At 38.4% G+C, this 18,403-nt stretch overlaps 1 protein-coding gene across 2 annotated transcripts; it reads right to left on the minus strand.

The window, feature by feature from the left end:
* Window positions 1-41: 41 nt before the first annotated feature.
* NOSIP (nitric oxide synthase interacting protein) lies at window positions 42-17,644 on the minus strand. 2 transcript variants are annotated; one of them, XM_034415375.3, is made up of 9 exons: window positions 17,227-17,644; window positions 16,422-16,532; window positions 15,485-15,590; window positions 7,335-7,416; window positions 5,018-5,159; window positions 3,299-3,405; window positions 1,472-1,659; window positions 1,239-1,347; window positions 42-447 (listed from the first exon to the last, which is right to left on the minus strand). In XM_034415375.3, the coding sequence occupies exons 2-9, from the start codon at window positions 16,489-16,491 to the stop codon at window positions 376-378; spliced, it is 876 nt and encodes a 291-aa protein (XP_034271266.1). In that variant the 5' UTR covers window positions 16,492-16,532; window positions 17,227-17,644; the 3' UTR covers window positions 42-375. The 2 variants fall into 2 exon arrangements, with proteins under 2 accessions (XP_034271266.1, XP_034271268.1); XM_034415377.3 differs by having other exon boundaries at window positions 16,422-16,529; window positions 17,227-17,600.
* Between the last annotated feature and the right edge of the window lie 759 nt (window positions 17,645-18,403).

Genomic DNA, 18,403 nt, shown 5'->3' on the forward strand with positions numbered 1-18,403 from the left:
GCAGCAAAATTTTAGGGCAAAAAGGTTGATCCAACAAAAAAGCATGTCACTTTTTTTTAATAGTAATGAATTTAAAAGATACACTGAGCACAATGTAGTGAGAGATACACTACATTGATTATGTGAACTGCACCCTCTATTTTCTTTTCCAAGGTAGAAAAATTTGACAATTAAATTATGACTCCTAAAAATAAGCTATTGATTACACATTTCCCAAGTTAATAATTCTTTCTTTCAAAAACTTTTAAGTAAGTCTGGTTTACAAAATTACAGGATACTTTGTCTTTCTTTGTATGCAATATTAGCTCTTTTAAGCTAGCAGATGGCAGCCAGCATCAGGTGGAGAATCACCCCTTTCTTTTCCATCTGAATATACTAAGCTTGCATCACAGGCCGAGATTTCTTGGCTTCCAGCTCCACGCCTGACCCTGCAAATCCTGTGCCACCCTGGAAAAAAAGAAAACTCGTAAGGAAAGAGGAATGGCATGGTGAAGTGAAGACCCACCCCTATCCTGTCCTTGATGGTTATGGGGTTTATGTTCTGCTCAGTGCTTGGGCTGGGCAACATTACAACTGAAGCCCAAACTTCTTTCTTGACAGCTATTCTTGGGATGTGTGATTGCCCTGGGAGGAAGAAATTCTCTACAAATATTCAGAAGCATTCAGAGTCAGAATTAGTTCCCTAACCTCAAATTTGCATATCATATTTTGCCCTAAACCTGGATTAACAAAACACGACTGATGCGTTCATGAGACTTGCTATTTTAAAACCTGCCATATCATAGTATACATATGATAGTATATATATGATATGCTTTATAAAACATGCTAATAGTTTTCTACAACATGCTAAACCACAAACATCTGTAGGTGCCCAAGGGGTAACATTCACAATCCAAATAATCCCAGATAAATTATTTCTATAGATATCGGTACAGATTTTTGAAGCACTAGAATGTTTCCAAACATCACACAATACAGAAATTATTTCAAAGCATAGCTGGAGAGATACATGATAGTTATCTTTTACAAATAAAAAAAAAGATAGTAGTCATTGCTTAGAAGGCTAAAGGAAAGCCATCTTACTGAGAAACTTCTCAATATTTAGATCAACATAAAGATGTTAAGATTGATTTTGGATCAGCTCTCTCTCCACCCTTCAAATGTATTGGAACTATACCTACTAAAATTGCCTATTCTGGAAGGCACAGAACATGTGCTTTAATAGTCAATCTCACCCGTTGTAAAACTATGATGTCTTTGTCAGTCAACTTCTCTCCATTCATTGGATCAACCATATCCTTCTTGATAAGTTTTTCCACACATTCCAAAGTCACAACTGAGCCTCTTGGGGAGAAAAAAAAATCATTTACATATTAAATGTAAGACAGATTCCTATGCCTGGATCCAACTAGAGATTTCATCTCATATGTAACCTTTCCTCTCAGAAAACCCCCTTCTCATTACTCACGATGGACGGAGCACAGCACAAGGGACAGAGTTTCCAAGCATGTCCCGTGTGACAGCACACACGTAGCGGTCCTGCCGGTTGATTAGTCCAACGCGATCTACACTAGCATCTACTGGGGTGAAGTGCACTGGGATAAAATCTTTCAGCTTCAGTGGTTTCCTACTCATAGGGCAGTACACACACTTGTCCTAGAAGAAATGACATGAATAAGATAAACTGGGATAAGATAAAATAACCCTAGAAACTGGGGGCTGTGACTTCTAGTCCTCTTGGGCACGAAGTCAGCTGGGTAACGTTGGACCAGTCACTGTTTCATCCTTGAGAAGGAGGCAGTGGCAAACCATTTCTGAAATCCTGCCAAGAAAACTGCAAAGACTTCTCCAAGCAGTCACCAGGAATCAACACTACCCAAAGGCATGCACCATCACACATGGGTTAGATTAGAATAAATATGGAAACATGTATTCTAATCCTGTCTTTAAGCCGTGGTGGCACAGTGGTTAGAATGCAATACTGCAGGGCTAACTCACTGCTCATACCAGGTGTTCAATTCTGAGTGGCTCAAGGTTCACTCAGCCTTCCATTCTTCTAAGGTCAGTACAATGAGGACCCAGATTGTTTGGGGGCAATAGGCTGACTCTGTAAACTGCTTAGAGAGGGCTGTAAAGCACTGTGAAGCAGTATATATTGCTATAAGCAAGCCCTCAAATATTCACAATTCAAATGTTTTATTTATAAGATCTGCTAATGCAGAACATCTATGCAATAAAAAAAACATAACCTGAAATATTTCTCCCCCATAAGTAATCTTTAATCAGCAAATAAGGAACTCGAATATTTTAAAAAGAGTTCCTTCATATATCGGGATCATTTAAACATGGGTGAATTTTTTTAAATATTAGAGGTGAGCAACCATTATGACTAGTTATGGGACCTCTGGTTCAACAGATCTGGACTGGACCAGTTTGGAAAAGGCAGCATAAACTTTTGATACCTTTCAACCAACACCCATGAACAAAGAAAAACAAGATTAACAGAAGGGCTTCTGATTTGGGGAGGAAAAAATTCTAGATCCAATAGAGCTATTAAGTAAATGCATTAAGTAAAATTTAGGACTTTTCCTAAGAACTCTGAAACTAAAAAATTTCACTTTTTAGTTCCAGAAAGGCTTTGTGAATACAGCACCACATTAATCCAAGATTTAAAGGTTGTATAGTTCTTTATAGACATGGCAGATAAGCTGGTTTAGTTTTGTGGCATACACAAACTGCAAGATGTACCTATCCTAACAGAAGGCATTAGGATAGCGGTGTCAAACTCAAGGCCCGGGGGCCAGATCCAGCCCACGGGGTGCTTAGATCTGGCCTGCGGTGCTGCCCTGGAAACAGTGAAGGACTGGCCCACAGTGCTTCTGCCAGTGAAAATGGAGCTCCGTTTTTCCTGGCAGAAGGTTGCAGGAGGCCATCTCAGCCAAAAACAGAGCTCAGGAGCCTGTTTTCTCTGGCAGAGCACTCGGGCCACCACAAGCACCCCCAACACAAGTAACATCGAGCTGGCCACACATACCCTGGGCACGTACACTCTGCCCCCCCACCCCCACCCCGAGGTCAAACACAACCCTGATGCAGCCCTCAATGAAATGGAGTTTGACACCCCTACATTAGGAGAATCTTGAAAAAGAATGACAAAATAAGAACCATATTAATTCAAGCTTAAGAGTTTTGGTTATTCTTTATAGAAACCACGGCAGTTAAGCCAGTTTAGCTTTGTAATGTAGTCAAACGGCAAGAACGGCGAATCTTAAAAAGGAATGACAAAATAGCTCACTGGTTTTGGAATGGCTTTGGTCTTGGCCTCAGGCGTCAGCGAAGGGATCCAAAAACTTGGTAGCTGTTTGGCCTTTTCTCCACTGCTGGGCCCAGCTTGAGGGTCTCCTATAATGCAGAGAACAGAGTTATTAAGATTAATTACTTAATAGTAATTAAGTAATTAATCTTAATAAAGCAGCACTGAAATTCATCTACATGTTCAGGGGGTGCTGTTGTAATATCAAGTGTCCTTGTGCATAATTTTATATGCACTCATGTGCTGCTAAAAACATTTTTTTACTATTCTAGAGGCATACATACACATTCACACATCATTAAAAACAAGTTTTACTTTACAACTGGTGACATATCCCCTCCACCTTTATGAGGTACTTCTGTTTGACATACAATTTACACATGGGTTACAGTGGCTCTGTGCATGCTTAGTCAAGAACATGTAAAAAGATCCAGGAAGTACTTTTCTTGTGCATCCCAAAATGTGTCCCTCATCATTACATAGAGCCAGGTGGTGCAGTGGTTAGAATGCAGTACTGCAGGCTACTTCTGCTGTCTTGCCAGCTGCCAGCAGTTTGGCAGATTGAATCTCACCAGGCTTAAGGTTGACTCAGCCTTCCATCCTTCCCAGGTGGATAAAATGAGGACCCAGATTGTTGGGGGCAATATGCTGACTCTGTAAACCACTTAGAGAGGGCTGTAAAAAGCACTGTGAAGCAGTATATAAGTCTAAGTGCTATTGCTATCATTACTTTAGCGCTACCAAGCTCAACAAAGATGGGAATAGCACAAGCATTGTTACTCCATGCTCGAAGAGAGGGTTCATTTTTGTAGCAACTGCCTGCATTTTTCCTGGGTGACTCATTTCCCACTGATGCAAAGAGAATGATAGCAGGAGAGCTAACTTGAAAAGAGGTGATTGTGGGGAGACAGTGAAACTGAAAAATGGAATGAAGGTAGGGAAAAAATTTAAGAGAAAAAGACAGAAACAGTATGTAAGGACTTTACAGTATGTAAGGACTGATAAAAAGTCACCTCCCCAAGTTTAGTTTATAATGGGATATTTTAATTTAAAAACCCCAGAAAATATCAGCCCTTTTATTACTTGTATTTACTTCTCCACATAATTTACATTTGAAACACACTTCTTCCAACAATGGATAAACTTATTAAAGCTGTTATGAAAGAGCTCCACAAATTGAAGTTTATCTCTTCAACTTCACAATCTCCTCTTGAGTGGTTTACAAAGTGTGAGGCCCAGACTTGTCATGTTGCAGGAAATAACTTATTTCTGCTTTCAAACTCACCTTAATCATTTGTTGACTGCTGCAATTAAGTGTTGCACACATATACATAGAACTCATCTCAAGGCTCATCTGGAGCCTCATTTTTTATTCAACCCTTGTAAGAGACTGTCTCCCCCAACAACCCTGGTTTCTAAGGTTGCTCAAGCCACTGCACCATGAATTACAAACATTGCCAAAAGGCAGAGAAAAATGAATAGGAGCTTTGTGAATACTCTGCTTCTGCAAGGCAAGCAGCACCAGAACAGGGAAAATGGGAGCAATTCTTATCAAGTTTGGCAGCATCTTTAAAATTTACACGAGACCAGGCACAGCAGTAGGAGGAATCCATTCTTGTTATACATGTACACAGAAGGTATATAAGGTATTTCCCCCTTCCACCACCAGTTGCTTAGACATTGCTTGCATTCCTGATTTACCTGACTGACGATCAAAGGGATTCAGGGGTTTGCTCACAATGCTCAATTCTTTGTCAAGGAAACTCTTCACCTGGGATTCTTTAGCAGCCTTGCTCAACTCTGCCATTTCTGCCTTCTTTTCATTCTTCTGTTTTTCATAGGCCTGCAGATGCCAAAAAGGAAGCATTTACTAAGGAACCATTCACTGTTGCTCTACTTTTCAGCATTTCAATTGTAAAGCAAATGCTTCTGTTCTATATAAGAGATGTAGGGCAAACATGTAGTGGGGATAACTGTGCTCATTAAAAGCAAAAATAAAGTTTAAAAAAGCTGTTGGCTTCATAATTTCTTTTAAATGAGAAAAGTTTGACCAAAAACCGAAAAGCTTGATGGCAATTAGATGAAGAAACTAGACTGCAGCTATGGAATGCCCAGCCAACAGCAGCACTAACAGAGTAAATACATTTGATGGATCCCAATATCCCAGCCTTATAACAACAGCACTGAGGAGTTAAGATACTAGATACCCAAACAAGTAACTGAGAGATAAACATAAAACAGAGTGTGGCTTCTAGCTTAGTAGAGATATAGTCTTGCTAAAAAGTGCTGATTTTTTTGATCTACATTCCTCTAATGTAGCAATATCACCTGAAAAGGGAAAAAGAAGAGTCATTCCCATGACTCTTCTCTAGCCTCCAGAATGGGATTTGAAGATATGGCAACTAAAATATACAAGAATCATTGTGTGCCCTTTTTATTTTTTGATACTCTGAATCCAAGACTGACCAAAAGACAGGATGCCTCTGTTAACACTTAAATCTCTTTTTAAGTCAGGAATCGATGGCCAATAAGGTCCATATCAACTTTTACTAAAGAAACTTAGTTCAGACATTCCCTATTTTATAAATTTATCTTCCAGTTCTAGGAAGAGAATGTATTTATTTATTTGTATCTCACAAATAACTCAAGGCAGCAAGCATATCCAGCACACTTTCCTCCTTATCTTTTCCCCACAAGAACCACATCTGAGGAGAAATGGGCTGGGAGAGTGATTGGCCCAAATCACCGAGCTGGTTTCCACAACTAAGGTGGAACTTGAACTCCTGCTTTCTAGCCTGGTACATTAAAATCGCCAGGACAAAGCAAAAGAAACAAAATTTGGTCACAGCTATGGAGTTCATCTGCAGTTTTCAGTCAAATCCTAAATATATTGTTATATAATGTTTATATATTAATTCTAGAAGAAATTTCTCAAAGATGTTTATAGAGCAAAACTGAATAACCACTAAAAATCTTTCTTGTTTCTACATCTATTTCCGCATCCTTTCTTGAACAGACTGTTTCTTAAGTCTTGCAGCCTCATTGGTCAGATAATATCAGCCCTTCCTGGCCATTAATCAATGATTGTCAGAGACTTTGAACATTTTTTTGCCTCAAACTGAGCCTACAGTGAATCACTGACAGAGGATAAAGGCTTTTGATCTGGATAAATGCTACTGAATATCAGGCCTATGAAAAGAAGACTAAAATAATTCATGTGAATTGTTACAAAGATAAAGTATCATCTAAGTCCAGTGGTGGATTTCTACCAGTTTGCCCTGGTTTGGGCAAACCGATAGTGGCAGCAGCAGGAGGCTCTGGCCACCTGCCCGGATGTCATAATGGACGCTCTGCGCATGCGCAGAAGCGCCACAAGCAAGCAAAGCAAGCGCGCATGCGCGCCCACTCACAGTTCTGAACTGGTAGCTAAGGTGGAACCCACTACTAAGTCCTTATAAAAATGCAGAATGCCCACTAAAGAAACCATACTAAACTCACTTCAGCTAAGTCACATTTACTGGGTTAATTTTCATGTTCTATAGCATAGATTAGTGATGGCAAACCTTTTCAGCAACGCGTGTTGAAAAGGTTGCATGAAATATTGTGTGTGTGCACGCATGCTTGTCAGGGCCGCACTCCGGAAAAGCCAAACTTCTGGGTCCTAGCCTGCATGCGCACCTAACAATCAACTGGCCGGTGTGCATGTACACACCGGTTTTCTGCACTGCTAGCCTCGTGAAGGACAGCTGATCATTACACACGCATGCACACCAGAAACCTGGAAGACAAACAGGCAAGGCCACGCATGCCGGGCCACATGACTTCATGTGCCACTTTGGCCACGCGTGCCATAGGTTCGCCATCATGGCCATAGATATTATATGTTGCTGGGATTCAGTTATTTTCTGCATCTTCTTTCATTTGCTAGCTTTTTAAGGCACAGTCTTCCAATATATCTATTAAAATTGACAATTACGTATGAACCCAGCCATCTTTGTAGCTCTCTATATTGGCATACCTTCATTTGTCGTGCAATTTCCTTTTTCTGATGTAGGATATACTCCAGGATAGCTTCTTTTTCATAGAGGTATCCATCAGGGCTGGAAAAGGGGGGGAGGGGAGCAAGATAAATATCACTTTTAAACCCAGCATAACCCAAGTCCTAAAGCCCCCATGCCTCTTTGACTACAGTGAGAATTTCAGAGCATAATCATATTCAGTTATTGGTTCCTGTATTCTAAGATACATCTGAAAAGTCATAACATATATAACTGAATGGCAAGATAGGGCATGTTTTTAATGTCCAGAATGACCCTTAACCCTTTTGAGACAGTTACAGAGAAGAAGCAAATGGTTAGGGCTATAGAGTTCTTTTTTTTTTTTTTTTTTGAGATTGGGGCAGGAAGTTGGAAGGGTTTTTTAATTTTTAATTACACTAAGCCTATTTTGAGATACTTTTTAATTTGTGTGACAAAATGTCAAGAAACCATGCCATTACAATTAGAGGGAGCTTTATGGGCTTCAAAAAAGTGGCTCAGGAAACACATGGTAAAGTTTCAGGGTCAGGGAGGAGAGAGATGAAACCAACAGAATTCAAGAAGTCTAGTATCTTGGACTTCCGGTTTGCAAGCTTCGGCGACGGCGGTGTTTTTTTAAAGACCGCCAGCCCCGCCGCCTGTAGAGCCGCCCCGCGAACGAGGAGCGGCTCGAAAACTCCGAAATCTTGAAGATTGTAGGAGCAGAGACAGCAGGGCACAGGTTGAGCCCCTGTAACCCCCCAGGGAATTGTTTCTGGGGGAAAAACAGGCGCGGCTCCCTCCCAACCTGCGGAGACTCCGGGCGGCGTGGGACGATTCTGCCTTCAGCAGAACAAGCCGGCAGCAGCAAACTTTTAAAGTGAAAGGAACTAACCCTAACAAACAGTGGAAATACCAACTTGAATCCAGAAACTTGAAAATTGCAAGTATTAGTGCTTTGTTGACTTTTTAATTCAAAAGAGAAAGCGAGTGAGTGAAAGTGATTTGAAAAAATATGGCGCCCAGCATTTGAGTTAACGAGCTAGTGAAAGTGGATTTGTGAAGCCTTTCTGCTTTGCTATAAAGCTACAAAGCTGCTACAAAGTTACTTTACCTAAAGAAAAAATTTCTTTTTCTAAAAATTTGATTTTGTTTTACTTCAGTTTTATTTGACTAAATCTGGGGGACTTTTTTAGAAGTCTTTGTGCAGGAGGGAAAGGAAAAGGAACTTCCCTCTTCAGAAAAACTAGCTTACGTGGCAGGATGGCCTCAAAGAAGCAGGAAGGGAAGGCAACAGGGGGGGGATCCCCCACACACAAACATGAAACGCAGCTTCCCCCTGCTCAACAGTTACAGACTCAGAAAAAAGAATTTGATGTGGGAGATTTAAAAGAATTTATTTCTAAAACTTTGGATGATAAATTTCAAAAATCTCTACAGGAGATAGATGATAAACTTCAAAAATCACATCAGGAGATAGATGATAAACTTCAAAAATCACATCAGGAGTTTATGCAAGAAATTAATGAAGTTAAAGATATGGTGAAACAGAATCAAAACAAGGTGACCAAAAAAATATCAGAAGTGGCATCTGGCCTGGCAGAATTTATTGGGAAAGTTGATTATAAAGTTGAAGAACTTAAATCAGAAGTTAATGTTAAGATGAAAGACAATGATTATAAAATTGCTGATGCTGATAATAAAATGCAAAGAGTTGAAAACGAGATTGTCATGATACAATTCAGGGCAATGGAGTTTGCTATACGGCTTCGAGGAATTCGAGAGGAGGAAAGACAGGATTTGAGACAAGTTTGTTCTGAGGCCCTGGCTAAGATTTTACAAGTCAATCCAGATGTGGTTTTTCACAAAATAGATAAAATTTACAGAGTGAACTCTTGGGTGGCCAGACAAAGACAATTACCTAGAGATGTGGTCATATACTTTACAGAAAGAGAAATAAGAAACGATATCCTGCAAAAATCCTTTTACACTTCTGTACAAGTGGGGGGCTCACGAATTGGAATTTATAAAGAATTACCTCCTAAAATGCTGAAAGCTAGAAAAGAATTTGGGTTTCTTGTTAAGGAATTGCAAAATTTACAGATACCTTTCCGGTGGGACGCACCAGTCAGCATAATTTTCAGATACAAGGGAGAAAGATACCGTTTGAATACCGTGGAGAAGGCACAGCACTTCTACACTACTATTCTTAAGGAAAGAACACCATCTCCACGTACATCTACAGTTTTGGAGATTAAAGAGAGTGAAGAGAAGCAACCTCAACGAGAACTGCAAGAACAGTCTAAGCAGGAATTAGAAGAAGTGCAAGGTGCAGAAGGAGGTTTTCTGGATGAGCCCTTGCTGGAATCTTCTCCAATCTTGGACTCGGTTCGGATGATTGAAGTTAAGGATCAATGTATAACTCGAGCTCAAGCTAAGTTACTTAAACAAAAGCAACAACAACAACAGGAAAGACAAGACAAGGAGGCAGATAAGAGTACTGCACAAGAGATTGGAGCTATGGGAGGAGCGAGATCGAAGCTTTTGGATGATCTTCAATTATTTTGCTCTTTGCTCCAGAAAGAGGCTGATGATGTTTAAGTGCTTATCCTGGAATGTTAATGGGTTGAATTCAGCACAGAAAAGGAAGAAATTATTTACATATTTGAAACAATTTAATAATGATATAATTTGTTTACAAGAAACGCATATCACAACTCAAGATCAAAAATATTTGATAAACTCCAAACTAGGAATACATTTTATATCTTCAACTTCGCAAAAAAAGAATGGTGTGGTAATTTATGTAAATAAAAAGTTAACAGCTAAAGTTATAGAAACAGATGAAGATGGTAGGTTTGTAGCAATTGAATTGTCTACAGCAAATGGCCAAATTCTTCTGATTGGGATTTATGCTCCCAATCAACAACAGGACTATTTCTATAAGATGTTACATACTAAAATATTGCAATGGGATTACAGATCTATTTTAATTATGGGAGACTGGAATGGAGTAATTGATTCTAAATTAGATAAAAAGAGTTTGGCAAAGTCTAGAATCAGATTACCACAGACCTTTTTTGACATGAAAGAAGATATGGAACTAAAAGATATTTGGAGAATACATAATCCAAAAGAATTGGACTATACTTTTTTTTCTGACAGACACAGATCCTTCTCTAGGATTGATTTTATTTTGTTGACAGATGATTTACTTGTTAAGACAAAAAGAACAAAGATTTTTCCAAGAACTTTGACTGACCATAGCCCAGTATGGATAGAAATGGAGATGGATAAGGTTGAGAGACGTTCTTGGAGATTAAATGAGAATTTGTTTAGATATGAAAAAAATACAACAGAACTTAAAAAGCATCTGAAAGAATTTTTTGAAATAATTTGAATAAAGGTACCCCAATTGAAATTGTGTGGGATGCAAGTAAAGCTTATATGAGAGGGGTACTTATCTACATGAACTCTAAACATAGACTGTTCCGACAAAAGAAAAGATCTGAATTGGAAATAGAAATAAAGAATAAAGAACAGCTACTTATTAAAAATCCAACAGATGAAAGAATACGTAGTGCTATAAAACTTTTGAAAGACCAATTTCAAATGCTTATGGCGGAACAAGTTGCAACAAATTTACAATATGCGAAGCATAACACATTTTGTAATGCTAATAAACCGGGCAGATGGTTGGCTTACACATTGAGGAAAAAACAAAGTATACGGACTATTGATAGTATTGATATTGGAGGGAAAGAAATTTTTCAACAAAAATTAATTAAAGAAGCTTTTGTGGACTATTATACTAAATTATATGCTAAAGAGGAGGTGCAGAATGGACTTATAGAAAAATATCTAAACGATAAAAGAGTTACAAAAATTACTGATCAACAAAAGGAAAGAATGAATTATCCTATAACAGAGGAGGAGATAATAGTAGCAATTAAACAGTTAAAAACAGCCAAAGCTCCTGGCACGGACGGCTTGACTGCAGTGTACTACAAAACTTTGCAAGCTGAAATGGTGGAACAACTTAGAGATTTATTTTGCAATATTCAGCAAGGGGGTAAAATACCCCCATCATGGACAACAGCTTACATATCTTTGATACCAAAAGAACAAATTGGTCCTAAAAAACCAGAGAACTATAGACCAATATCTCTTTTGAATACAGATTATAAAATTTTTGCGAAAGTACTAGCCAACAGGTTGATGCCAGTAATTCAAAAGGTGATTCATGATGATCAAGCGGGATTTATCGAGGGCAGATATATGAAGGATAATGTAAGGCAAGTAATAGATTTATTGGAATATCTTGAGAAGAATAAACAGATCCCTGCAGTGCTGGTCTTTTTGGATGCAGAGAAGGCCTTTGATAGAGTGGATTGGAATTTTCTATTAAAGACTTTGAAAAAGATGGACTTTGGGGATCAATTTATACAGGCGATTTCGGCAATTTACCAAGAGCAAAAGGCACAGATCATAATTAATGGAAGTCTGACAACAGAGTTTAAAATTGAAAAAGGAACAAGACAGGGATGTCCGTTGTCCCCACTTTTATTTATTTTAACACTAGAAGTCTTGCTAAATACAATACGGGACTCTAATATTTTGAAAGGTATAAAGATCAGGCAAGAGGATTACAGAATAAAGGCATTTGCAGATGATCTGGTTGTTACCCTATCACAACCAATGGAATCAATAATCTTGATGAAGGACATTATACAAGACTATGGTAAAGTTTCAGGTTTTAGATTGAATCCAAAAAAGACTAAAATGATAGCTAAAAACATGACACAAGATCGTAAACATGAGCTTGAAAGGAGGGCAGGTTTTGAGACTGTACCTAAGGTAAAATATCTAGGAGTTCAGGTTGCAGAATCAAATATGAAATTGTTTCAAAATAACTATGAGGTGTTGTGGCGAGAGGTGCAGAAAGATATGGAGACTTGGAAAAAACTGCAGCTGTCTCTACTTGGAAGAATAGCAGCAGTTAAGATGAATATTTTGCCAAGATTTCTTTTTTTGTTTCAAATGATTCCGGTGCTTAAAAGTGATAAACAATTGAAAGTTTGGCAATCTGGAGTGAATAAGTTCGTCTGGAACGAGAAGAAGCCGAGAGTGAAATTGAAAATTATGCAAGATGTTCCAGAAAGAGGAGGTCTTAAACTTCCAAACCTACAGCTATATTATGACGCAGCAGCTTTAACTTTAACAAGTGATTGGTTTGGAAGTAAAAAGGCTGGAATACTGAATGCAGAAAGTTTTGATCTTGAATTTGGATGGCATGATTATTTATTTTATGATGACAAAGTTGATAAAGTATTTAAAAGTCATATACTTAGAGATTCTTTGATGAGAGTTTGGAAGAAGCATCGACTCAAATGGGATTATAAAATACCGCTATGGCTGGATCTTGGTCATACTTTGTGGAATACAAATATAATGTCACTCGGGGGGGGGTTTATACAAAGAGGTTCTTTTTACAGATGCGGGCAGATGGCAGCTGAAGACATTGCAGACACTGTTGGACGAAGGGATTAATTTAACTTGGTTACAATATAATCAATTACAATTGAAATGGAAAGAGGACCAAAAAACTGGTATTATGTTGCACGAGGAAGAATTGGTTAGACATATAAGAGAGAAAGGTCCAATGCATATCAAAAGGCTTTATAATGTTTTGCTAGAAAGGGATTCAGAAACTGAATTAGTTAAAGATTGTATGATTAAGTGGGCACAAAATTTTGAAGAACCAGTGATGTTGGAAACATGGGAAAAAATTTGGGTTCAGAATGTTAAATTTACAGTCGCAGAACCTGAGGGAAAATTTCTATAAAATTTTTTATAGATGGCATTTAGATCCCAAAAAGTTGTTATGTATGTACCCTAATGTTCAGCCAAAATGTTGGAGATGTGAATGTTTGGATGCTACGTATTATCATGTTTGGTGGACCTGTAGGAAAGTTAAAGCTTTTTGGATAAAAATTTGGTGGGTCATGCAGAATGTTTTGAAGGAAAAAATTCAATTTTCTCCACAGTTGTTTTTATTGGGTATAGTTAAGGGTTTTACATTGGGTGAAACAAAATTGATATTGTATATGATAACAGCAGCAAGATTGTTGATAGGTAAATACTGGAAGAATGAAGCTTTGCCCACTATCGAGGAATGGACTTTGAAGATGGCCAGTTTTGCAGAGATGGCGAAGATTTCAGCATATTTAAAAGATTGTTCACAAGAGACTTATGAATGGGAATGGAAAAGGTGGATAGAATATGTTCAGAACAAATATCAAACTAGAAAGTATCAAATAGCTTTTATTTGAAAATAATGTATTGGAAATATTTTAATGTAATGAGGTAAAGAGAGAAATTATACAGGGGAGGGAGGGGTTCAAGTTTATATATGAGTGTTATATTAAGGGTTTTTTATGAGTATGAATATATTATAGGGAAGTCTGGGGGGAGGGGAGGGTTAGGGAGGGTTAGGGAGGTTGGGAAGTTTGGGGGGGAGGTGGGGGGGGGGAAAGGGGTGAAAATGTAATTGTAAAACTTTTGCAATAAAAAAAAAAGAAGTCTAGTATCTTCGCATGCATAGATATCCTCACTTAAAGACTGCAAGTAAGAACAGCAACTCCTTTACTGACATATTTAAGTGAAATAACACATGGCTATCCCAGATTTATGATGCTGCTTCCACAGCATTCATTAAGCAAATTATCCTAGGTCATTAAGCACAATGCCATGTGATCACAACTTGCAGTTTATTGCCAGCTTCTCCTTTGACTTAGCTTGTCAGAAACTGGTTGTGAAGCTCACAAATGGTAATCATGTGACTGTGGAATACTGTGACCACTATAAATGCATGCCAATTACCAAGGGCCCAAATTGTGATCATGGAGACACTGTGACAGTCATAAATTCAGGGGTGGCTGTAAAACTACTTTTTCAGTGCAGTTCTAAATTTGAACAGACACTAAACAAGGCAGTTAACAGAAGACAGCCTCTACAGATACCAGTTTGACAGAAAAGCGTGTTTTTTACAGAACTGCAGACAAAAGCCAGGACTGGTAATGGAGCTATACCCCATTTCTCGCTGACCTTTGTTGCTTTCAAACTTGTCCACATCATTCCCAATTCTGTAACAGTTCCTGTATTCTGCCCCATTGTTCACCGACTCTCCCCCCGCAAAATAAACTTTTTCTTGCACAGTTGATAATCAGAAATAGCAATCTGTGGAGGATCACAATGCTATAATGCATAAAATAGTTCTCATAAAACATTTCATGTGTAACAATGGATACATGAAGTACCTGATCTGTGTTTCATAGCTAGACTTAAATTTCCAGAGAGGGGGCATAATGGCACAGACATATTGAATTTATGTTCTAGAAACAGAAGGTAATTATTTCCAAACAAAGGCAGGAGAATGGCACCAACAGAATTACGATTGTGCAGGAAGGGCACAAAAGAGATAAAGGTGATTCTTGTGGGTTCTTCCCCCTCCCCTGACCCTGTAAAAAGTAAAAATTATAGTCATATATATATATATATATATATATTCTTTCTAGCCAGGTTTTACCTACATAAGCTAAGATGTTCTTCAGCCCTAGTTCTGTGAAATCTCATTCACAAGTTTCTGGGCTTGTGAATGAGATTTCACAGAACTAGGGCTGAAGAACATCTTAGCTTACGTAGGTAAAACCTGGCTAGAAAGAATATGCACATAAAAGCCTACGAAAAAGAAAAAGAAATATATATATATATATATACACACATACCTGGGAGGATTTAAAAGGCAAAGTGCATCTATTTCACCCTTAAATTTCCAAATATGCTTCCAAAACAAGGCTTGGGCCAGCACTAAATGTGTCATGCAAATAATAAAGTGCTGTCAAGTGGTAAAAGGTGCACATCATTTTATCTGTACAATTACACACTAAAAAGGCCTCTACATTTGTAAAAAAAATAAATAAATCAACAGCCATATCTATCAAAGGAACAAATAAATTAATGATACTGGACAGGGGCAATTATCTTTTGTTTTTAGAGATTACATTACTGATAAAGTTAAATAAAAGATACACAGGGCAGACTTCAGCATAAGACTTTGAAGTATTTCAAATGGATCCCATCTGATAATTACGTCACAACAGGGTCCTTGCAGGGCTGCAGGGAGAGACAGCAGCAGTCAAAGTCCTTGACAGCATCTTTGCTCAAACGGACGTTCTGTGTCCCATAACCAGAGGCAGCTGAAAAAAACAGAGGGAAGGTCACAATAAGAGAGCAGTATTAAAAAAAACCTATTCAAATGGCTGCTCTGGATTGCTACTTAGAACTGGCAAAAGATAACAACTGATGACACTCTAACCAGAAAGCAGAGTTTGCCAAGAAGGCTCAGCTTGTTTCAAAAGTTGTAGTGTGAATTAGTTTAAGTCTGAGTTTCAATGAAATACTAGAGTGTATTAATCACACTCCAGGGGTGTGACCAAAACTCTGAACTAACCTAGAAGTTTTCCCAATATCCAGCTAGTCATAAACAGCACAAAGGTAACTGCCTCCCGGTTCTGGCTTTCATCCTTTCACTATATTATGTCTGAAATTGTGAGCAAGCAGAGGTTGGGGGGGGGGGGAGAGAAATTACTCCCAAACTTTGTGACAATCGTCTGAACTTTTTTCTATAAAAGCAATATAAACTACACACAGAGGATGCTAGCCGACAAGACCTAGGGATTTCATGAAAACCTTTTCTTTCCACTGAATAATGGAAAGAAAATGTTTGTAGCTATTCTTAGTTTAACAATACATTTCTCCTATCCTTCTTAAGACATCCTCTTCATATAATTTCCTGCACTGTGGATTGCTTTTCCTGAATATGATTTCCTGTCATCCCTAGCCAGCATGCCAACTGATATGCTAGCAGCATAGAATGAAAATTGCAGTTCAGCACTTATAGCAGAAACAGGCTAAGAAAAATTGCTTTGGATTTCCACATGCAATTCCATTATTGCAATGAGAGGCAAACATTTCCCCACTCAACTAAGGAAGCACAGGATGTACACTTCAGTCTGTGGCCACCTCACCTGTGTCTTTTTTCTTTTCATGGTAGGTGTAGACAGCTCCTGCTGTACAGTTCTTGCCATGACGCGTCATGTAGACGTAGCTGGACAATCCAGGACAAAGCCAACTCTCTTCTAACAAGAAGATATCAAATTAACTCTCGCTAATGAAATATAATGCCAGATACAAAGAAGCAGATACTTTTACATAGGAATCAGATTGAAATAAATCCCATGGCTAGAAGTGGAGAATTAAGGAGAAATAACATATAAAACATATTTACAGGATGATTAAATAGGTTAATACAGGCTAAGCCTATATTAAAGGTCTTTAAAACTTTAAAGATATAAAAGACACTATATTTTGTTGATTTATGTCTTTAAAATATATCCATTCATGTTAAAAGGAAAAGAAATTGAAATAATATTGATTTAAGGATTTTAAGATTAGCGTAATGGATTTTAAGAATTTTTTCTTTTTTTAGATAGAATTTAGGGCAATAATGTTAGAGAAAATGAAGTTGTGTTATTTGAAAATTAACATTTGTGGTGAAATAATAGAAGGTAATTGATTTGTGTAAAATGATATAAGTTAGGAAAAAAAATTCTTTTTTTTTATGGTAATTAGAGGGGATTTGGAAAAAGCTTTTGTTAAAGAGGAATTAGTAATCGTACCTACTTATGACCGGATCAATGGCTCGTTCTGAAAAGATTTTTGTATGTTTATGTGTTTTTAAAAAATAATTAAAAAAAAATTGTTCAAAAAACAAAGGATATAAAAGACACTGAGAAACAAATTAGTCAGGCAGGTGGATGCCAAACTACTCACAAGCCACACTTGGACCACCGAAGCCAGCAGCCTCTTTCTGAGAGTTTTTCGGGAGGACCTTCCGGCTGGAGGTACCAACAGGAACGGCGACAGCAGCCGGCGATTCCACGGTCCAAAGCGACCTGCTGTGACGAATGGCGGGCAGCAACCTTTTGACAGATGCCTGGTTGGGGTTGCAGATCAAAATACCTCAAAAGGAGCCAGCTGAAAGGTCGGCACCTTAACAACCGTTCCTGGCCTCTAAGCACCTATAGCGCAGCTTTTTTTCTCTGCCGCTCTTCTTTCCGTTTAAGAAATCCTCAAGAAGACGACCGTTTGCCGCCCCACCCCCACCCCCGGACAATTTCTCTCCCCCCCCCTCCAGAACCGGAAGCAGGAAATCTATGACTCCGGAAGGGCTCCAAAGAACGGTATCCCCCCGGATGTGTATCAGATAAAACGTCCCGCGAACAAGGGAAAAGGAGGGCTTCTAAGCCGAGGTTCCGGGCATTAAAGAAGCGTTCAGACCTGTGGCTTTTGTCTCTGTGTGTTGTGGCCTTTTTTTTTTTTTAACGCCCTCAAAGTCTTTTTTCCAAAATTCCTTTGCAGGTGTGGGGAGGGAGATGGGGGAGGGGACGGGGCGACAAGGGGCTTTTTCCTCTTAAAATGTCTCCAAAATTAGGAGTATATAGATTCTTTCTGCAGTTGCTGTTTCTTTGGATCAGCTGTTATTTTCTGATAGTTGGAGTTACTTAACTATAATAGTATATTTCATACTTCTCCTATTCCAAAAGATACTTGGAGCAGAGTAGGCAACTTCTTTGATACAAAGATTTTGAGGGTCATCTGGTGGCTGGGACTGATGAAAATTATTTTCTAAACTACTCAGAATGTACTACGCTCTAAGCATCTCCATCTCTTAAAAGAGTGTTTTTACCTAAACTTGCTATTTCCAAGTAACTTTCCCCAATCTAATTGAAAGTTGTGGGTTTTGCAATTTGCACATGGAGGAAATCAGGTGGGGAAGGCTATTCTTGCATTGCCAGTCTTTTATAAGTGCTTTAAAATAAAAGTGGGAAATGCAATTGTGTTGTATTTACCTATATCAGGGATATACTTGTAATCCTCAATTTACAACCACAATTGAGCCCAAAATTTCCATTGTTAAGCAAGACAGTTCTTAAGTCAGTTTTGTCCC

The sequence above is a fragment of the Pantherophis guttatus genome, chromosome 4, assembly GCF_059756535.1.
Source record: "Pantherophis guttatus breed Tessera chromosome 4, ASM5975653v1, whole genome shotgun sequence".
Taxonomy (NCBI): Eukaryota; Metazoa; Chordata; class Lepidosauria; order Squamata; family Colubridae; genus Pantherophis; species Pantherophis guttatus.